Source organism: Protopterus annectens, chromosome 6.part0, assembly GCF_019279795.1.
Source record: "Protopterus annectens isolate FY-2018-M chromosome 6.part0, PAN1.0, whole genome shotgun sequence".
NCBI classification, from domain to species: Eukaryota; Metazoa; Chordata; order Ceratodontiformes; family Protopteridae; genus Protopterus; species Protopterus annectens.
In genome coordinates, this window is record NC_056737.1 from 278,565,902 (window position 1) to 278,584,162 (window position 18,261).

Genomic DNA, 18,261 nt, shown 5'->3' on the forward strand with positions numbered 1-18,261 from the left:
CTGGCACGTACCAATGTCTTCTACCCTTACTACCTATGGAGAGTATTTGCTGGTAGCTGCAAGTTATTTTTTGCTTTTCTTATGTATGTTTTATTAGCAATTGGAATTGCCTACCTATTTAGGGGCACCTGACATCTGGGGCAAGAAAAACTGAAGAAAATGGCATTGGCTGCATCTTATATACCCTTGTCGCACTGACGTCAGGGTGGAGGCGACAGCAACCAACACCGGACCAAGACTTTGGAACTCGGGCCGACTGGGGAACCGCCTGATGGCAGGATAACCCAAGTGTAATAACTGCAGCAGTGTATACACTCGAACATATACATTTATGGTAGGTACAAAACTGTACTTTTCTGAAGCCATTCTGAGTAAAGCTTTTCTAACTTTGTGATTTTTCTGGTAAGAAATCAATTTACCTTTTCAAATTCTTTCAGGTGGCTTGTTCAGAAGCTATAAATGCAGTATTGTATTCAATAATGGGTCAGGTCAGTGATTTTAAGTGGTGGAGTTAACTCTCTTGATTGGCAGTATATGTCTGCATTATTACAGGGACTATGGATACGCTTTTCTGACTTTGACATTTGACAGTATCTAAAGTTGTGTGTTCCATTGTCCCTAGATCTTAAATATGTTGTTTCATCATTTGTTCTGTGATAGTAGATTTTACAGGAGCCAGTCCATACACTGGAAATGGAAGAACTTGTTACTTGCCACTGTTACTGACTCCAACATCACTTTTTCCCAAAGATCAAGTCTCTCCCCTAATTACCACAATGCATCTTCTCTTCCAGATCTTATTTGTTGCTCATCTGCTTCGGGTATGGATCCCTCATCTTGAGACTCATCAAATAGATAATTCTTGTATGTTCTTTATATTGATCACTACTGCATTAACCCAAGCTATATGATTTATATCCAGAATAGGATATAGCAGATGACCAGCTTACCAAAGCTTCGGGGCACCTTAGATGCACCCTAACCATTAGTCAGCTCGAGCTGAGCTGACTAAATAGACAGGTTTATGCAGCAAGCACCTCAGAGCTTCTCTGCTGTTGAACAGAGTGCACCTCTCTAATCTTCAGAGGATTGATGGTCAGCTTGTGCCTCTAAATTTACTTTGCTGTGTGGGGATTAAGCTAGGAGTTTGTGTTTTTATGAATTGTAACTTGACTTTGCTGTACTTTTAAACAGAAGTGCACTTTTGCCTTCGGCAGTTTAAAAGTTGATTTAAACATTTTAAAAAACTTTTTTCTTTTTTTTTTTTTTTTATACTGTGTTTAAATTGTTTTGTTGGGGCTGGTATTAGTGTTTTTTTTTACTGTGTTTGTAGTTAGGAAAATTATATTTATGCTACTATTAAAACTTTACTGGATTTTGTTACTTAGTTTTCCTGGGAAAGATGCACCATTTTTGGCTTGATCATGGAAGAAACTACTGGTCCCACAGTTGGTCCTTCTTCCAGCGACAACAACAACAAAAAAAAAATTAACTAAACAGCTTGTGCTGCCATAGCAGGCTTAGCAGGTGGGTGACTCTGCTGTGGCCAAAGCTGGTTCCTCAGACCACTTATCTTTTTCCTTGGATCCCGCTGTTATTGCTAAAGCAGATACTATGAACCAGGGTTAGCAATATTCTCTGAGGCTGTTGGGGTCCCCTTTGTAGGCAAGGAAGAGGCACTTTTGTTAGTGCTGGGAGAAGGGGCAGGGAGGTGCAGTCCTTAGAGGGGAACTCAGAAACTCCTATTGCCATGGGGTCTTCTGTAATGGATGTCACCCCAGAGGCTTCTTTAGCAAAGCAACAACAGCATCTCTGAAGACTTGCCTGACTATCCCACTCTGGAGGCAGATGGTCTGTCTGTGTCTAGAAGCATGGCTGGCTATCAAACAAGATAGATGGATGAAGGACATCATGGCCAGAAACTGTTAAAAAGTTTTTTTTTTAAGCTATTCCTTCACTTTGTACCCTTACTTACTTGGTCATTCCAACTCATCAACAGATGTGGGGCCAAGATGAAGGCACACAACTCGTGGAAAAAACTGCCATCTAAGAAGTCCCTGTATGGTACAAAGTTTATTCTTGATTCCTTTTATTCACCAGGAAAACCAAGGGCCTCAGGCAAGTTCTGTATTTCAGCTACTTAAACTAGTACATACGTTAAAAACAAGGTCCAGGTGGTCATAGTGCAGTCAGTATTTCTTTTTCAAGAGATTGGATATTTTCAGTAGATCTCAAAGATGCTTCCTTGCATATAAAAATATCCAATGCTTCCAGAAAATTCCTGTAATTCTGCATAGAAGATGGGCATTATCAATTCAGAGCCATGTCATTTAGTGTGACCCAAACCCCCATGTGTTCAGCAAGTGCATAGCACCTCTAGCAATTCACCTGAGACTGCTGGGATTCAGGATCTTCAAGTACCTGGAGGATTGTCTCATCATCTCTACAACTAGAAAGTCATTGACTCATCAAGGGGATATCAACTTCAGCTTTGTCTGAACTTGTGGATATGAGTGAAAACTATGAAGTCCTAGTTGTGGCTGTCACAAGATTTCTTGTTCATAGGTTGTCATCCAAATTAAATTCAGATGCTAGTACATAAAGTTCTCTTGCCAAAGGGAAAAAAGTCCATTTAAGGGTTTAAGCAGATCTTTATTCAAGACGGATGAGCATTCTTGTCTTATCCCTAATCATGTACTTTGTCTTGTAGACTGTTGAAGCTGCAGGTTGGGATACCATACCAGTGCATCCTGGATTTCACTGTCTTTTTCCCATTTGATGTCTATGGACTTGGGTCATGAAGACTGTGTTTAGCCAGCCTTGGAGGATGTAATGTTCATTTTGCCTGCTATAATCCTGATAGTCAGCCTTCAGCCCTTAAAAAAAGGTAGAAAGGCTTTATAAAAAAGTAAGTTTTGTTGTATGTTCTGTTTGCCTTATCTTGTGGTACTGCATTTACTGACATTAAAATAGTGTCAATTCCTCGCTAAGTGTGTATTTTTTGTCAAAAGTCTTGGAGAACTTTGGTATATTTTATTAAAGTAACTACATGACTGAGTTGCAGTCATCAGCATATTTGGTTGGTCATAGCCTGTATTTTAGTTTTATATCCAAGAGGAATAGTCCAAAAAGAAGTGGCCTAGTAGATTGCTGGGTGGAAATCCCCTGGCAACACCAAATGAAATAGGTAAACTTCCCTCTCTGAACTTTGGTGCATCCCATTTCTTTCTCAGTATTTTACAGAGTGAATTATATGTAGACTGACATTTAATGCTTTTAATCAGTTGTTCCCTTTGTGGAGTAGTGTTAAATGCCTGTGCCAGGTCAAGATATGATGCATGCATTGTCAGCCCTTCATCATGTACTTCCGTTACCTCTTCAGAGGATTTCACAAAATTCAAAATATGAGACTCTACCAGGTGAATTGGTACCATTGCAATTTGCTGTCATTGGTCAGAGATAATATATACATGGTAACAGTTTATGATTGATAGGTGGGTTAGTTAGGATTTTCTTGATTCTGGGTAGGAAATCATAATTGTGTGGTTTCATGGAACTTCAATTTTAATTTTCTTGTTGCAGCGGTTATTGTACATCTATGCAAGACATGCCTCCCTTTGTATCTTTTACCACTGATATGTATTTCCTTATTTTGAAGTTTACAGAAAATTTGCTGCAAGTACATTTGCAGTGTCCTTTGGATGGGTAATTATACTATTGTTTTAGTATACATGTTGCACTCACAATTTTTCCATTATAGATTTCTGATGCGAGTTTAGCATGGTAACAATTTGTCTAGACTCAAAAAGCAAAACCCTGTATACTAAGACATAGATTGCCATTTCCCTGAATAGTCCCCTTTCTCTAAGGTATGGCGATCACAGCGTTGGTATACAAGTGGTATATAAGTTCAAGGGGTGGGGGTGGGGGGTTTGCCCATTGCAAAAAAAAAAAAAAAGTTTAAAGGAGAGTAGTAATATCTGATGTTCACTCTTCTCGTGCATTTTCTGTCTTTTTTCCCCCATCTTGTTGGGATCTACTATTCTGAGTCCCAGCTGTTTAGCACTCTTCAGTCTGAAAGATTAAAGGAAGTAGTTTTTGTACTTAATTTAATTTAGACTTGTTTTTTATGACTTAAGTTTTGTAAGCTAAGGGGTACCTCTCTATTTTTGCATACCTTACTAATTTACTGGTTCCAGCAAATATTTTTTAATTTGCCTGCTTACTTGTATCTTATCAGTATGAGTTCATGAATGCAGAAGTTAGTACTACCTTAGAACTCACTGTTTTCATAAGTAAGTTATTTATTGCAATTTCATTTATATATTTATTTATGCTTACATTTGATTTTACTCTAGGTTAAAGATGATGGTGCTGTGGTCTGTGTTTATTATCAAGGGTATAACCATGGGTGGGAAGCTGAATGGTACTAGTTTGTCAGTATGATAAATAAGATAATGCCATCCCTTGCTGGATTTCATGCCGTTTGTTCTAAATTGTTTTTTAGTAACATAATTAATACTTAGTAAATGTATTTGCTGTTGAGTAATTTACCCATTTATTATTTTTCTCCTTAAAATCTCCCATAATCATTGCATCTTCATTTATTTTTACATCCTGAAGCTTTGTCAAAAAATCTTTGTGCTCCCTAGAAGACTCGGGCAGTGTATAGTGGAGTTTTGTAATATTGTATTCCATACTGCTAATTTCTTTTCCTGAGTTGTTTTTCTTGGCTTCAGTTTTTTAGATCATTTCTTTCAAATAGTGAGATACTTCTCCCTATTCAGTCTGTATCTGTGAAAGGAGTTATAGATGTTATTTGAACTCTTTTAAGCTAAATTCCTGCATATTATTTGTGAAAAAAAACAGCTGATGGCTAGTAATTTGGAAAATTTGTTTTTGCCCTGCATCTTTTCTTTCTATTATATACGGTAGCTTTGTTTGTCTTATGGACAGCATTGGGGGTTTAAAACTGGTTCACCTTAAACAGTACGTTACCCTAGCCAACATATTAAAATAAATAAAACAGAATAAAAATTATCTTGAACATGCCTGATGTTCTGATAATAGTAGATTGTTTCAGTTATACAGAATTTGCTTTTAAATGCTATTGTGCCCAGCAGATGGCCATGTTGCTTTGAATCAAATACAGGCAATGATGTGAATGTAGAAAAATTATGCTTTGGCTGAATATTTTATTTTCAATAAGGTACTAAGATATCTAAAAAAATGTCTTGCTTAGCTGGAGTTACCTTTTAAATTATGCAGAAAGGTTAATGACTATGAACTTTTGCAAGTCTAATTTCCTGTTTCAATTTGCATGTACATACAGAGTATTTAATGACTGTATAACTTAAATATGAACAACTGACTGTGTTTGATTACATTATTTTGGAGTACAGAGTAACTGCTTCTTTATTATTTTTTTCCCACTGTCAGATGTTATTATGCTGTATCCTGACATCACTGAGTACTTTGAAGAGTTCTGACATTCATTTAACTTTTTTTCTTCATATGACACAGCCCTTTAATAGTTGTATTTGTTGTATATATTTGGGTACTTTAGATTGATGAGCTACGATCTCAGCTGCTAAAATCTGAAAAGGATCGCATTCATTTACAACAGCAGATGTCTCAGGCCACATTGGAACACCAAGGTCGACGTGAGGAGGGCCAAGAAGAAAGAAAAACTCGAGCAGGTGAAATACTACTATGAGAGAACTATTGAAGTGAATTCTGTCTCTCTTAATGTAGCTTGCCTTCTGTGAAGGTTGCTTCTCAGACAGGATTCTTAGTTTTATTGCTCTTTGCCTTATGCTTTTCATTCTCTAATAATTATTAAATGCTTAAACTTCTCTCAGACTTTCTTGAATTCCCCAGCTGCCTCATAAACTAAATGGGACCTCTCACCTGGGCAGCCCGTAATATGCTTGCCGTCTAGCTTCAACATTTAATGTCTGCATAGAGTGTATAAATAAGAATTATTTTATTACTTTTTTTTTTGCTTCAGCCCCACATAGCCATCAAGCCTCAGCCCCTATAGCTTCAGTAGTTCCCCCTCTCAGTTGTAATTGAAGGACACTGAGGAAAGAGACAAGGGTCTGGTATTGGAGCTGTCAAACAATAGGGATTGAAAGACCCCTGTCCCACCCTTTTTCTGGCTTGGATATTAAGCGCCTTGCACACTATGCCAATGTCAGTGTGAGTACACACTTCATCATACCTTCAGTTACTTGATAGAATGCTGTGTAGTCTTTTGGTTGTGTCACACTACTGGAGTTCTAAGTGTAGAACCTGTGTGGAATTCTGTTCTAAGTGTAGAACCTGCACATGTCCATCATTCTGATTTCTGCACTAGCCTATAGCTATTTGGGTTATATTCTGCCCGTGATATAATGGCCATCTGGTCTTCAGATGTGTCTGGCTCTCCTCCACAGACTTGTTCAGGCTGCTATATGTCAACATCTACAGGGAGAGAGCAACAGTCTGTGTGCCAATTTCTATAGTAGTTTCTTGCTGCCCTAGAATGAGAACCTCTGGGCTTCACTGGTTCTGACAGCTGGCTCTAGTCTTCCATTTCTGACAGATAAGTCCCCTTTGGGAAACCCTGACACACAAAAACTGTATTCTTTTTTTGACAGGAATTGGGACTGGATCTCTTTAAGAATACCATCAATGTACTTTGTTGACACTTTGGAGGAAACATCGGATCAGTCAAGTTATTGTTGTTAGCTGGTACTAATTAACTAGGTGTTGGGCACTTTTTGTGAAAAAATATGCTGTTTTTGTGCTTCTTATGAGTGAAGTTAAGGAATAATATTTTTAAAGGGGACTGTAAGTGTATTTTTTGTTTATATATACTTTGTGATAACTGTCATTAATTTTACTTAATTCAGTGACATTATTTGTGAAATGGGACTTCTGAATTATTAAAGTGAACTGCTTGTGTATTTATTTTGTGATATTTGGGGGGGGGGACTGTGTAGTGAAGTGTAAGTATATGTACTGCTTATAAATACTACAGTGACAACTTAACTTCTGACTAACTCTTTCCAGAAAAACTTACTGACAAACGAGCTTCTCCCTTGGTAGAAACATGGATACCATTACTGGTCTTGTGGCTCTTCCTTCTGCTGTACCTGAAAAGAAAAAGCAAAATAAAGAGCCCTTGCCTGGACCACAGGCTCAGTCTACACCTCAGTCATTGGTGGGTGACACTGCAGTGGCCACTGCTTGTTCCTTATATCACTCACTGGTTTGCTTGGGTCCCTCTGGTGTAGTCCGTTCCTCCAGCATGAATTGTGTTAGCCACTTCTCTGCAGGTGTATCCATATTACGTATGTGAAAACAATCTTCAGGTATGGTGGTTTCTTTAGGTGATTTTTCTAGGGTGACCAGGGTAAGAGACCAGTGTCCTAGGTTAAAATGCCATCTTTCAGTCAATCTCCTTCTATGGATGTCTCTAGAAAAAAGAAACAAAAGGTTAGACGTATTTCTTCTAAAGACAGTATGTCTGTTAATAAAGATGAATTGCTTACCTTGGCCAGGGGATTCTTGCAGGTTTTGAATCCTATTGAACAGCAGGAAAATTTAAACAGAACTCTTAAATCTACAAATGCTGAGAATGTTTTATCAGAGGATTCTGATAATGACCCAGAGCAAAGCTTATTCTGTATTTTCTTCAGAAGCACCCAACTATGATTCTGAGGAGTGTGTTTCCTCGGCTTCTCACATAGAAAAATTTTCTGACTTATATGTTACAAGTGAATATGCCACATGCTACACCTATTCCACTTATTATGCTGGCCTTATTGGATATTTTTTGATTCTGTCTGTAAGTCTTCAGTTCCTAAAAAAAGCAGTCAAACCAGCATTTGTTTTCTCACCTCAGGTCTAACCCAGCAGCTATTTCTATTTCTTTTTCAGCTGTTAACAAACATCTGGTCAGTGCTAGTCTTTTGCCTTTGGGTCAGCATGATAAAGTCCATGGCAGTTTTGCAAAGAGAATTTATTCATCTTCGACTTTATCTTCCAGAATCCTCAACTACCAGGCTCGTATGTTGTAGTATTTGTAAACTTGTGTGGATAGTTTCTGCCACATAACCCTCAGAAAGCAGGTCTTTTCCAAATCCTGTTATTGCTCTTCTTCTTCAAGTGTCTAAACATTCTTAGTGTGTGTATGATTGTCTCGTGAGTGGCAACCTTTTATTCCAGTACAAACTGTGTTTCAAGATAAAATAAGCACTTTTACACCAAAATTGGTGGTTCTTCAGATCATTGAAAAACAATAAGAAACACCGTTAAATAAATTCAATGTAATTCAGACCAAACCAATCAGATTAAAAATACAATAATTTACATGTCTAAAATATATATACAAAACAATAGAAAACTCATACTAAAGTAACATATGCGCACATGTACACACGTAGTTTGTACTGGAATAAAAAGTTGCTACATGCGAGGTTTGCATTCTCTTCTTTGGATTTTAATTTGTTTTTTTGTGTTTTTAGTTCATGTGTATGATTCTGCTGACTGTCTCTCCAGGGCTGTAGTTACTGCTACTGTGATGAGATGTTTTTCCTGGGTATGTAATCATAATTTTTCTGAAGAAGTAAAGTCTAAGAATTTGAATTTGCCTTTGGATAAAGAAGTTTTGTTTGGTCCTTCTGCTACTCAAACAGCTTGATGAAAGAAACAAATTGATCCTGGGAATTACTAAGATTTTTCACCCCCCCCTCCCCTTTTTTTTTAATCTTCCAAAAACCCTAGTTCTTTTTTCAGAAAACAAAACAAGCATTCCTAACAAGATTCCAGCAAACAAGCCTCTAAAATGAAATGGCAACAGGGGTCTATTAAAAAAATGGAGATCCTTTTAGAAAAATGGATGGGCTTCTACTTCAGAATGACTATGCCTGCATTCGTTCTCCCTCCTCCCTGCCTCTTCTCCTTCAGATCTGTCCCAGAAGCTGGTTCTCAGTCTTTCTGTTTGGCAACAGATTATTTCAGACAAATGGGTTCTAATAGTTGTTCAGGTGAGATACAAATGGCATTGCATAGACATAACTCCTTTCTGGGAATCCTCTCCTTCATCCTCCAAACCAGACAGAATGTTTTTCCTCTGGTTCTTCATCATATGCTTTCCTTTGGGGGGGGGGGTCATAGAACCAGTGCCTCAAAACCAAAGGGGCAAAGGATTCTATTCTAAAATGTTTCTTGTGCCAAATTAGGATCCTTCTTGGAGACCAGTACTTGCCCTTTCCTTTCTCAACTTGTTTGGGAAAATACAGAAGTTCAAAATATTGACCTTGCAGAGTCTATTAACTCTCATTCCTCTTCTCTGTTTTGTGGTAACTCTATACTTAAAAGATGCTTATCATCACATCTCTATTGTCACAGAGTTCAGAGGTTTCCTCAGATTGTTTTGTCTGCATCATGTTATTTCTCTGAATTACACTTTGGGTTGGCCACAGCTCCAAGGTTGTTTACAGAATGTCTCACTCCAGTGATAGCAAATTGCAAATTGCAGGGCATTCAGACATTTCCTTAGATGATATATCTTTGCAGAGTCTGCTTCTAGGTGTCAGTAGTCCCTATCCTTCCTATTCTGGATTTTGAACTCACTTTCTCAACCTGGGCTTTCAGACCAAAGGTCAAAAATTCTCCTTTACTCCTCCTCACAGGATTGTTTTTTTTTTTTAGAATGCCTTTAGAATCCTTCCATGCTAAAGGTATTCCTTACCCAGGAGAAAATTGACTTGTATCTGGAATCTTCCTGAGTTTCTCAGATCAGTCTCAGACTTCAGCCAGAAAGTATCTCAGGATTCTAGGGTTCATGGCATCCATGATTGTCATCATTCCTGTTGCCAGATTACCAGATGAGAAAAAGGCAATGGTTCTTAAAAAATATGTGGACCCAACATTCTAACCCTTTGAAATTTTAGATTCCAATTTTAGGTTTTGTGAAGCAAGAACTGCTGTGGAGGAGACAACAGCTTGCTCTGAATCCAGGACTCCTATTTCTTTCAAAACCACCTCAATCTGTGAAAATAGATGCTTGGATTTTGCATGGGGCACAGTTTCAGTGGGGGTAAAAGTGTATGATCTTTGGAACAAAACAGACAGGCCAAAGCACATAAATTTCAGAGTTGTTAGTTGTGATCCATGCTGTAGAATATCTACATAATCTTTTGCAGATGATTACAGACAACACCACAGTGATGTGATATATAAACAAACAGGGCGGCACCAGGTTTTACCTTCAGCACAGGCTGGTTATGGGTGGCTTGGGATGTTGCTCTGAAGTATTGCTTAACCCTCCAAGCTTCCTACATTCCATCAGAGCAAAATGCAGATAAGCTGAGCAGAACCAGGGCAAACCCTCACCAATGGAAATTGAATGAGGGGTCTTCTAGGAATTGATCCAGTTGTGAGAAACACCTCAAAAATCTCTATTAGTCTCCTTTCAAAACACAACCATATAAATTCTGAACCAGGACACTGCAGGCAGGTCTGGAAACAGGTGATTTTTCATTCCAGTGGTCAGGAGTGATCTTTTATGTATTTACACCATTTTCACTGATATCCAGGGTAATTCTGAAGATTCAAAAGGAGACTCCAGTATTCACTGAGGTGACTTCCTTCCAGCCTTGGCAACAAAGGTTTTCCCTTCTTATGGAACCGTTCAAGCGCACACGTTTCCTCACAGACTGGATCTGTTCACACAAGAACAGGATTGTTTGATACACCCAGTAACAACTGACTTGCATGCATGATTCAATGTTGATACCTTTTAGAAACCTTCTTCATGAGGACATGTAACAGTTGCTGAAGAAATCAAGCAAATCTGCTTCTAGGAAATTTTATGTTAGCAAGTAAAAAAGATTTTCTTGTTGGTGCCACACTAATAACCAGAGCCCAATCAGGGATTCTGTACCACTTGTTTTTAAATATTTCCATAAGTTAATGTCATCTGGCCTGTTTTATTCCTCTATCAAGGCTTATCCTTTGGCCATTTCAGCATGTCTGCTTGTGAATCCTCCTCTTTCTTTCCTGTCTTTGGTCAAGCAGTTCTTGAAGGGGGTTTAGAATGTAAGATCACTTAGTAAACAGGTGATACCTGCTTGGGAACTTAACTTTATGCTGGTAAAGTTAACTTTGTCTCTCTTTGAACCCCTTATCTGGCTGATTTACAGTTCATATCTTGAATGATGTTATGTATTTTCCTAATAGCTGCAAGAAGAGTATTTGGTGTGTGGACTCTGTTTGGTTTTCCATAGTGAAGGAGTTGCTTTAAGAACAAATCCCTGATTCTTGTAAGAAGTTGTTTCAATTTACATTGAATCAGGCCATTGATCTACCTATGTTCTATCCAGATCATAAAATTAGGGAGAAAAACATTCTCTGTACTCTGGTCATGCACAGTCAACTCTGGTAACAGAACAAAATCCTTTAGGTAAGGTGAAAAGCTGTTTATCTCCTATGATGGGATGAAAAAAAGGCAGTCTATATCAAAATGGGCTCTTTCAAGATGGCTGTCCCTTGCTATTACTTTTTGTTATTCCTACCATGGCAGATCTATTCCAGGCAGATTAAAGGCACCTTCTTCCAGAGCCATGTCTTCTTCAAAAAGGTTGGACTGTAGAAGCATTGTAGGGGTAGCTATTTGGTCCCCTGCACATATTTTTGCAAAGCTTTGCAAACTGACTTCCTTCTCACGGTCCAGAACAGTCTTTACTAGGATTATACTCCTGGGAATCCTGGATAAGCTATGGTAATCTACTGAAATAGCTATAGGCTGCTGCAGCAGTGAGAATGATGAACATAGTACAGTTGTGTCAGGTGTATAGATGTTCAAACATTTCATTGCTGTAGTAGCCACAACCTCCCCCACCCCCTTTTTCTTTATGTAGTTAATTTTTCAAGGTAAAAGTTGTGTGCTCATGGCCTTTTTGGGGTTTTAAGCAAGTATTCTCTCTCCTTGTTGTAAAGGGTATAGGGCAAGAAAGTCCTGAAGAAATTCGTAGCCAAGATGCTATTTTCTCCCTGTGGTTCTCTAAGCACAGCAGCCTGGGTGCACAGGTGGAGGGGAACCAGAGACATTTGAGGACTGCCTGATTGTTATATCCTGGGCAGGATATAATGCAAATAGCTATAGGCTACTGCAGCAGTGAAGAATTTGAACATATATTATGGCAAGAACAGCTTGCTTAACTGTACTTTTCCAGGGTTCCCCTGTGATGGTGCTCTTGCCAACATTATTCTCTTTTGGGATGGGTAACTCAGTATCAGTTGCTGACTTATATCCTACACATGTTGGTTTCTTTGTCTCCCAAGCTGCTAGTTGAACCTGGCTCATTTGGGACATGAATGTAGTCAAGGCCATTGTCCATCGGAGCAGGCCATAGTAAAATCAAATTTGACTGGCAGTGATAACAGCTGTGAAATTGCATGTAAAGTAGATTAGTCAGAGGCAGATTATGTCAGACTGAAATAATCAGTTTGTTCATATTGTATCTAAACACTACATGCATTTTCTTACTCAGCTGATAAAGGCTACTTAGGCCTCTGCTGCAGACTCTTCTAAAGTGTTTGGTGGGCACAACGAAAAATAATTCAGTGGCTGTCCCACTTGTGAGAGGCTCCTTTCTGATCTTCTGTAAAATAATGGTTTCCTACATTGTTTCTGTGATTTTGACTCCGTGTCACCTTCTTGTCCTATACGAGTTGAAAGACATTATTTTATGTGATTGTATCAAAGTTTCTATTCATTCATATCAGCTACCTGAAATCCAGCCACCCATTTTTGGCCCATTTCCACTGACAATAAGACTTGCCATCACCCCACCAAAGATTTATTTATTAATTTTCTTCTCCTGGAGTGACCCAGCCATGCTGTGACAAGTAGATGGGTGGGGATCTCCCACTCTGGGAGATATTATACTTGGATAATAGGATCACAGGAGATTACTAGGCTAATGGCCCTGGGGCCTTTACAAGTCTAGACAAGAGTTTATCCCCAAAAAAGAAACCTCAGTCAGCACCTATTGCCCCTGTCAATGAGGGACACAGTTGGACCCCCTGGGACAGTCGTCTGCAAACTTGGTCAGCCACAGGCCTTTTGTCTTTGCCTGGACCTCTGAGAACTAGATGCCAAACAGTAGGGGTCCCAGGACAGTTCCCTGGGGAACACCACTAGTGAGAGGTCTGCTGTCAGAGGTGTAGGTACCTATTTTGACCTTGTGGGTCCTATCAATGAGCCAGTTAGCCACCCACCTGATGAAACTGGGATTTATGCCAAGTTGTGTTAGCTTTTCAATGATGCCCGAGTGAGAGATTGTGTCAAAGGCTTTGGGCAAGTCAAGGTAAGCTGTATGTACTGACTTTCCCTCATCCAGTACCATGGTGACAGTCTCAAAAAAGTCATCCAGGTTCAACAGGCAAGATCTGCCCTTGACAAATCCGAACTTGGTGGGGTCAAGTGCTTGGAGATTGCCTATGTCCTTGTTTATGATGTTCATAATAATATGCCCCATTGCCTTGCAGATCAGACTTGTCAAGCTAATGGGGCTGTAATTTCCAGGGTCAGTAGTGGCATCACCTTTGTTCAAAGGGATGGCAATAGCAGTTCTCCACTCTGCTGGAATGAAGCCTGTACTTAGGCTGTAGTTAAATAGGGAGGTCAATGGTGAGGCTAGTTCTTGCTGGAGATGGTGCAAAATACAGCCTGGGATACCATCAGGTCATATAGAAGCTGTGTTCTTTGCCTTGGATAGGGCCTTTAACACTTGATCTATGGAGATGTGAGGTGCGGGACAAGTATCAGGGATGTCAAATGGGCTTTGAGGGGGACAGGGGGGTGAAGCTTGCACTGAACCTATCTGCTAGCAGGTTGGCTGAGTCAACGGGATCAGTGTAAGTGGTACTGTTAAGAACTAATTTGGAACAAACCTGGGCTTTGCTATGGAGGTTCCTGACATAACTGAAAAAGGCTTTGTGGTTAGCTTTTGTTTAAGAGGCTAGTTTTGATTCATAATTGGCTTTGGAGGTTTTCATTAGTGATCTAATTTGCTTGTTGAGGCTAAGGAGGGAGTTTTTCCAATTGGGAATTTGTTCCTTTTTACGCTTGGACAACAGTTTAATCTTTTCTGTTGTAAAGCCTGTTAACAGAGGATGTCCACTAGATAGGCTTGTGTTTGCTTGAGGAGCAGGTTTTAGTTCTGTTGGGTATGGCTGAGACCATGCAGTTGTACAGGTGCTTGTATACTGCACTGGCATACTGTTCAGCATATTTGTCTGCATCCTGTGATGGGGGAGGTGGTGTGAAGCTACTGATACCCTCCCTTAGAAGGTTGTAGTCAGCTTTTGAGAAGTTTTTTATCCTGGTTATGGCTTGTGGGTGGTTGGACGGGATAGACACTTTGAATGAGACAGACCGATGGTCTAATCTCACCAGGGAGGAACTTACTGTTGGGGTGGTGCAGCATCACCCATGTTGGTGAGAACCACGTCTCAAATTGTTATCTCCCCTTGTAGGGGATGAGACAAGCTGGTCTAGTGCATTAGAACTGATGAAGTCAAGGAATTGTTGGGTGAGTGCATTAGAACAGGAATAGTTTACTCAATCTATGGTGGGGTAGTTGAAGTTACCAGGGGTCAGGGTGTTAGTGGGTCCGCTTGTATCAAGATTATATCACCCCAGATGGGACTCAAACCCACAATCCCTGGCTTAGGAGGACGATGCCTTATCAATTATGCCACTGGGGCAGTCAGATGCTCTATCACTGAGCTATATCCCCATTCCATACATTTCTCCGTCTTGTGGAAGATGATTAAGCTGTAAATGTAATATTATAGGATGCAGCCATCTGTGTGAGTGTCAAGGAGGTGGTCTTTAGGCCCATCATGTCAACAGCCCTGGGTATTCTCTGCTTTGGCCCTAACTTTCCCAGTTATTTACATGGAATGATGGCATTGGTCTTGCACAACAGAAGCAAGACAAAGGATTACTGCAGTTAAGTGCAACACTAAATTGGGACTGTAAAGTGAGACTATGCTTTTTGTATACTGTTTGTGAGGTTGTAATATATTGGGGAATTCCCTTTACTCTAAGGTATAACAGCCTCAGAGTTAGTGTATATAAGTGACAGGAGTGTTGAGAGCACAACTTCTCATATTGGAGGCTAGGGGGAGTTTTATTCCCCATTAAAGAGTGAAAATGTTACAGCATCTCTCTCTCTCTTTCTCTCTGTTGTAACTGCTGTAGCTTTAAGGCACACTTTACAGTTTCCATTTTTGAATGCGGAACATAAGATATGTTGTCATGAAAACTTGCATCGCACTATCCTCTATGCCCTGTTCTTTACCATTCTGCACTTAAGTTGGTTAGTGCTGTCTCCCTGGCAGTGACCAGTTAATGATTACCATAGAGATCGTTTCTTGCCCTCCTTCTCTTGAGATAGGGGAGCTGTCATTTCTGCCTTCCCCAACTGAGTTCCGACCCCCTGACAACTGGTATGGTAGTCTAACCCCTAGTCTAGGTTATCTATTTTATTTATTTATTTATTTTTTTGTTAGTCTGAGGTATCTCTGAAGAAAATTCTAAGTGGTACAAATGGACCAGCTCTTATAACTACCTGTCTTTTTTACTCTGAAATGGTTAGCTGGGAACTGTGATTTAAACAAAACATGCTGGCGAGACAGATGTGTGTCCCAGAGACTGCCCCTCCTATTGAACAGGCTTCCCATCCATGTGTAGCTGAGTTTGTCTATTACCCAGTTTAAGGGTAACCTAGACCAGTGGATGGGAGTAAGAAATTTACACCGGGCTCGACATCCATGTCCCTTATGGACAGAGTTAGCTTATAAATGCCTGGCTCTCAATGCCCTATTCAAATACAGGATGTCATTTTTCTTTTGGGAAAACTTGGCTAGGCTTAGAAAGGCCACCCAGGTCATTAGCCTAGTAACAATATATGAATCTGTTAAAAGTGTAGAAATTCATAGTCTTACATCCCCACAAACACCTTTTATTGAACCCCCTTCTAGTATCCAGTAAGAAACTGGATAACTTCGAACTGTGGCAAGTGGGGGCTTCTTCATGATTTCATGAAGATGTCTGTAGGTTTGTTATTTAACTAAAATCTGATTATTCTTTTGCCAAATAATACTTTATAGTTGAACAACATGTGCAGATCAGTAACTTAGCATTGTCATAACACCACACAATGAAAAATATTCAGATAGCTGATTAGTTAATATGACAATAAACATTTATAAGGTTGTGTCCTTTGCAACACCTCTTACTATTTCTCAGAAAAAAATGGGTAGGCTCTTATTTTCCTACAGCATTAATTTATGAGAAGGAAAATGTGAACCAGAGTGACTCTCAGGATTCATTTCAGTGATTCAAAGACCAAATCTTCTAATCTATAGCAAGTCAAACAAAATCCTTCCCCTATAAAAACCTACCAAAACAAAACTTTCCAAGCAAAACCTGAAAGACACAAAAACACAACAGGAAAACAATAAGTATTCCAACCACTGTTTTTGCAGGAGGGCCGTACCCCCTGCACCCCTTATACCACCCCATCCTTTACATATATGTCATACTTTCATGATCACAAAGTTAAGGAAAAAAAGAAACATAAGGAAATGACAAGCAGTTAAAATGTGCACCAAGAGGAATTTTGAAAATTAGCAATCTAGCAGTTGAACTCAGCAAGACGAAATCTCACCACACTGTTAGTCATCAAGGTATAGAGAAGCTGTAGGACACAATCAGCCATCAGGATGCACTCTCACAGGAGAGTAAACAATTTTGCAAACTTTGTGTAGAAAGATATGTCTTGCTTTCATATGGCAGCTGGACACAAGATTTTTTTAGAAGTACCTATAATATGAACAAGTAATTTGTAGTCCAGCCTCACAAAGACAAATCTTGCTATTGAAAGTGGACATGTAAAATTCAAATAGTTAACTTACTGAATATTTAGGAGTTGCAATGCAGATCATTATTGCAGTGCTTTTATATATGAAACCATGTATTCCTTTCCCTTTGAGGCAATGTAACCTCAGAGTTAATGTATTTAACAGATGAGTTGCGGGGGCACAGCCCCCAACAAAAGTTGCAGTACATTGTACTTCTTCCTGTTTTGTTTGCTGATTGTTTCATCCGGTTGTACATGTGTTGTTTTTGATTCATCGGGTTGTTCATATGTTGTTTTTGATTCATAGATCTTGCTTTGTAGAGCAGTTTTCATCTTTTATTGAAACAATAGTTTTGTTTCATTGAAGAATTTCTTTCTCTGTTACTTGTTTGGTTTACTCATATTAAGTAAACTCCAGCACCCCGTTGCTTATAAATGGTATAGAAAAGATGTCAGAAAAGAACACATTTATAAAATTGTGTGTATTTGAGTAAATATAAAATGTTTTTTATCATTATGCAGTCTCTTTATGATGAAATTGAAGCTGTTTCTGTTCCATGTTGGGAATTCCTTTAGCGGCCTTTCAGCAACCAATATTGCAGTAGTGATTTTTAACAGTACAACAATTCCTTCACATTAAGTAAGTAAAAAGATTAATTAGGAGTGTTACAGTCTGTGGGAGTTGGTTTTGTCTGAAGTATGAAAATTAGTATGAGTACCATTTCAGACTGTCAAGAAGCACTTTACTTTAAAATCAAATAGGTAAGTAGTAAACCGCATTGCTTTTACAACAGCTTATAGATGCAAACACTGACTGGACTAATTAAGTATCTATATAGCCTTTGCACTTAGTTTTATTTATTAATTTTTTCTGGGAAGATCCAACTGGGTAGAAAATCTGTTTTCAGCTGAGACCCAGGGAGAAAAGCTCCAAGACTTTACAAAGACTATATATGGAAGTTTTACATTAAGCTTTTTGTATCTTGAAAAACTAAGTGATATGCAGATATTTACATAGTGTATAACGTTAATAGTATTTTATAGTGTTAAAAGTAGTTATACAGCATTAAGAGTTTAAAATGAGCGACATGCATTACATAGCATACATTGTTTTGCATTTGGGAGAGTTTGGTGTACTGTGCGGTATAACACATTGGGCTAGGAAGTGAGGTTGAGAGGATGTGAGTACTGGGAAGTAAATTAATTGAATTGCCTGGAAGGGTGCAAGGACAGAGCCATTTATTTGAAAGAAGGGCCTTTAGTTGTAATTTCAAAGTGAATAGGTTGTTATTGAGTTTGATCGTAAAGAAGGAGAATACCATTCTTTAGAGGT

General features: G+C 39.0%; 1 protein-coding gene across 1 annotated transcript in view; it reads left to right on the forward strand.

The window, feature by feature from the left end:
* CEP128 (centrosomal protein 128) overlaps positions 1-18,261 on the forward strand; it is a 2,208,485-nt gene that overhangs the window by 646,997 nt on the left and 1,543,227 nt on the right. The window contains exon 12 of the mRNA XM_044074035.1: positions 5,567-5,699. Coding sequence (XP_043929970.1) covers positions 5,567-5,699 — 133 coding nt within the window. The remainder of the gene's footprint in view (positions 1-5,566; positions 5,700-18,261) is intronic.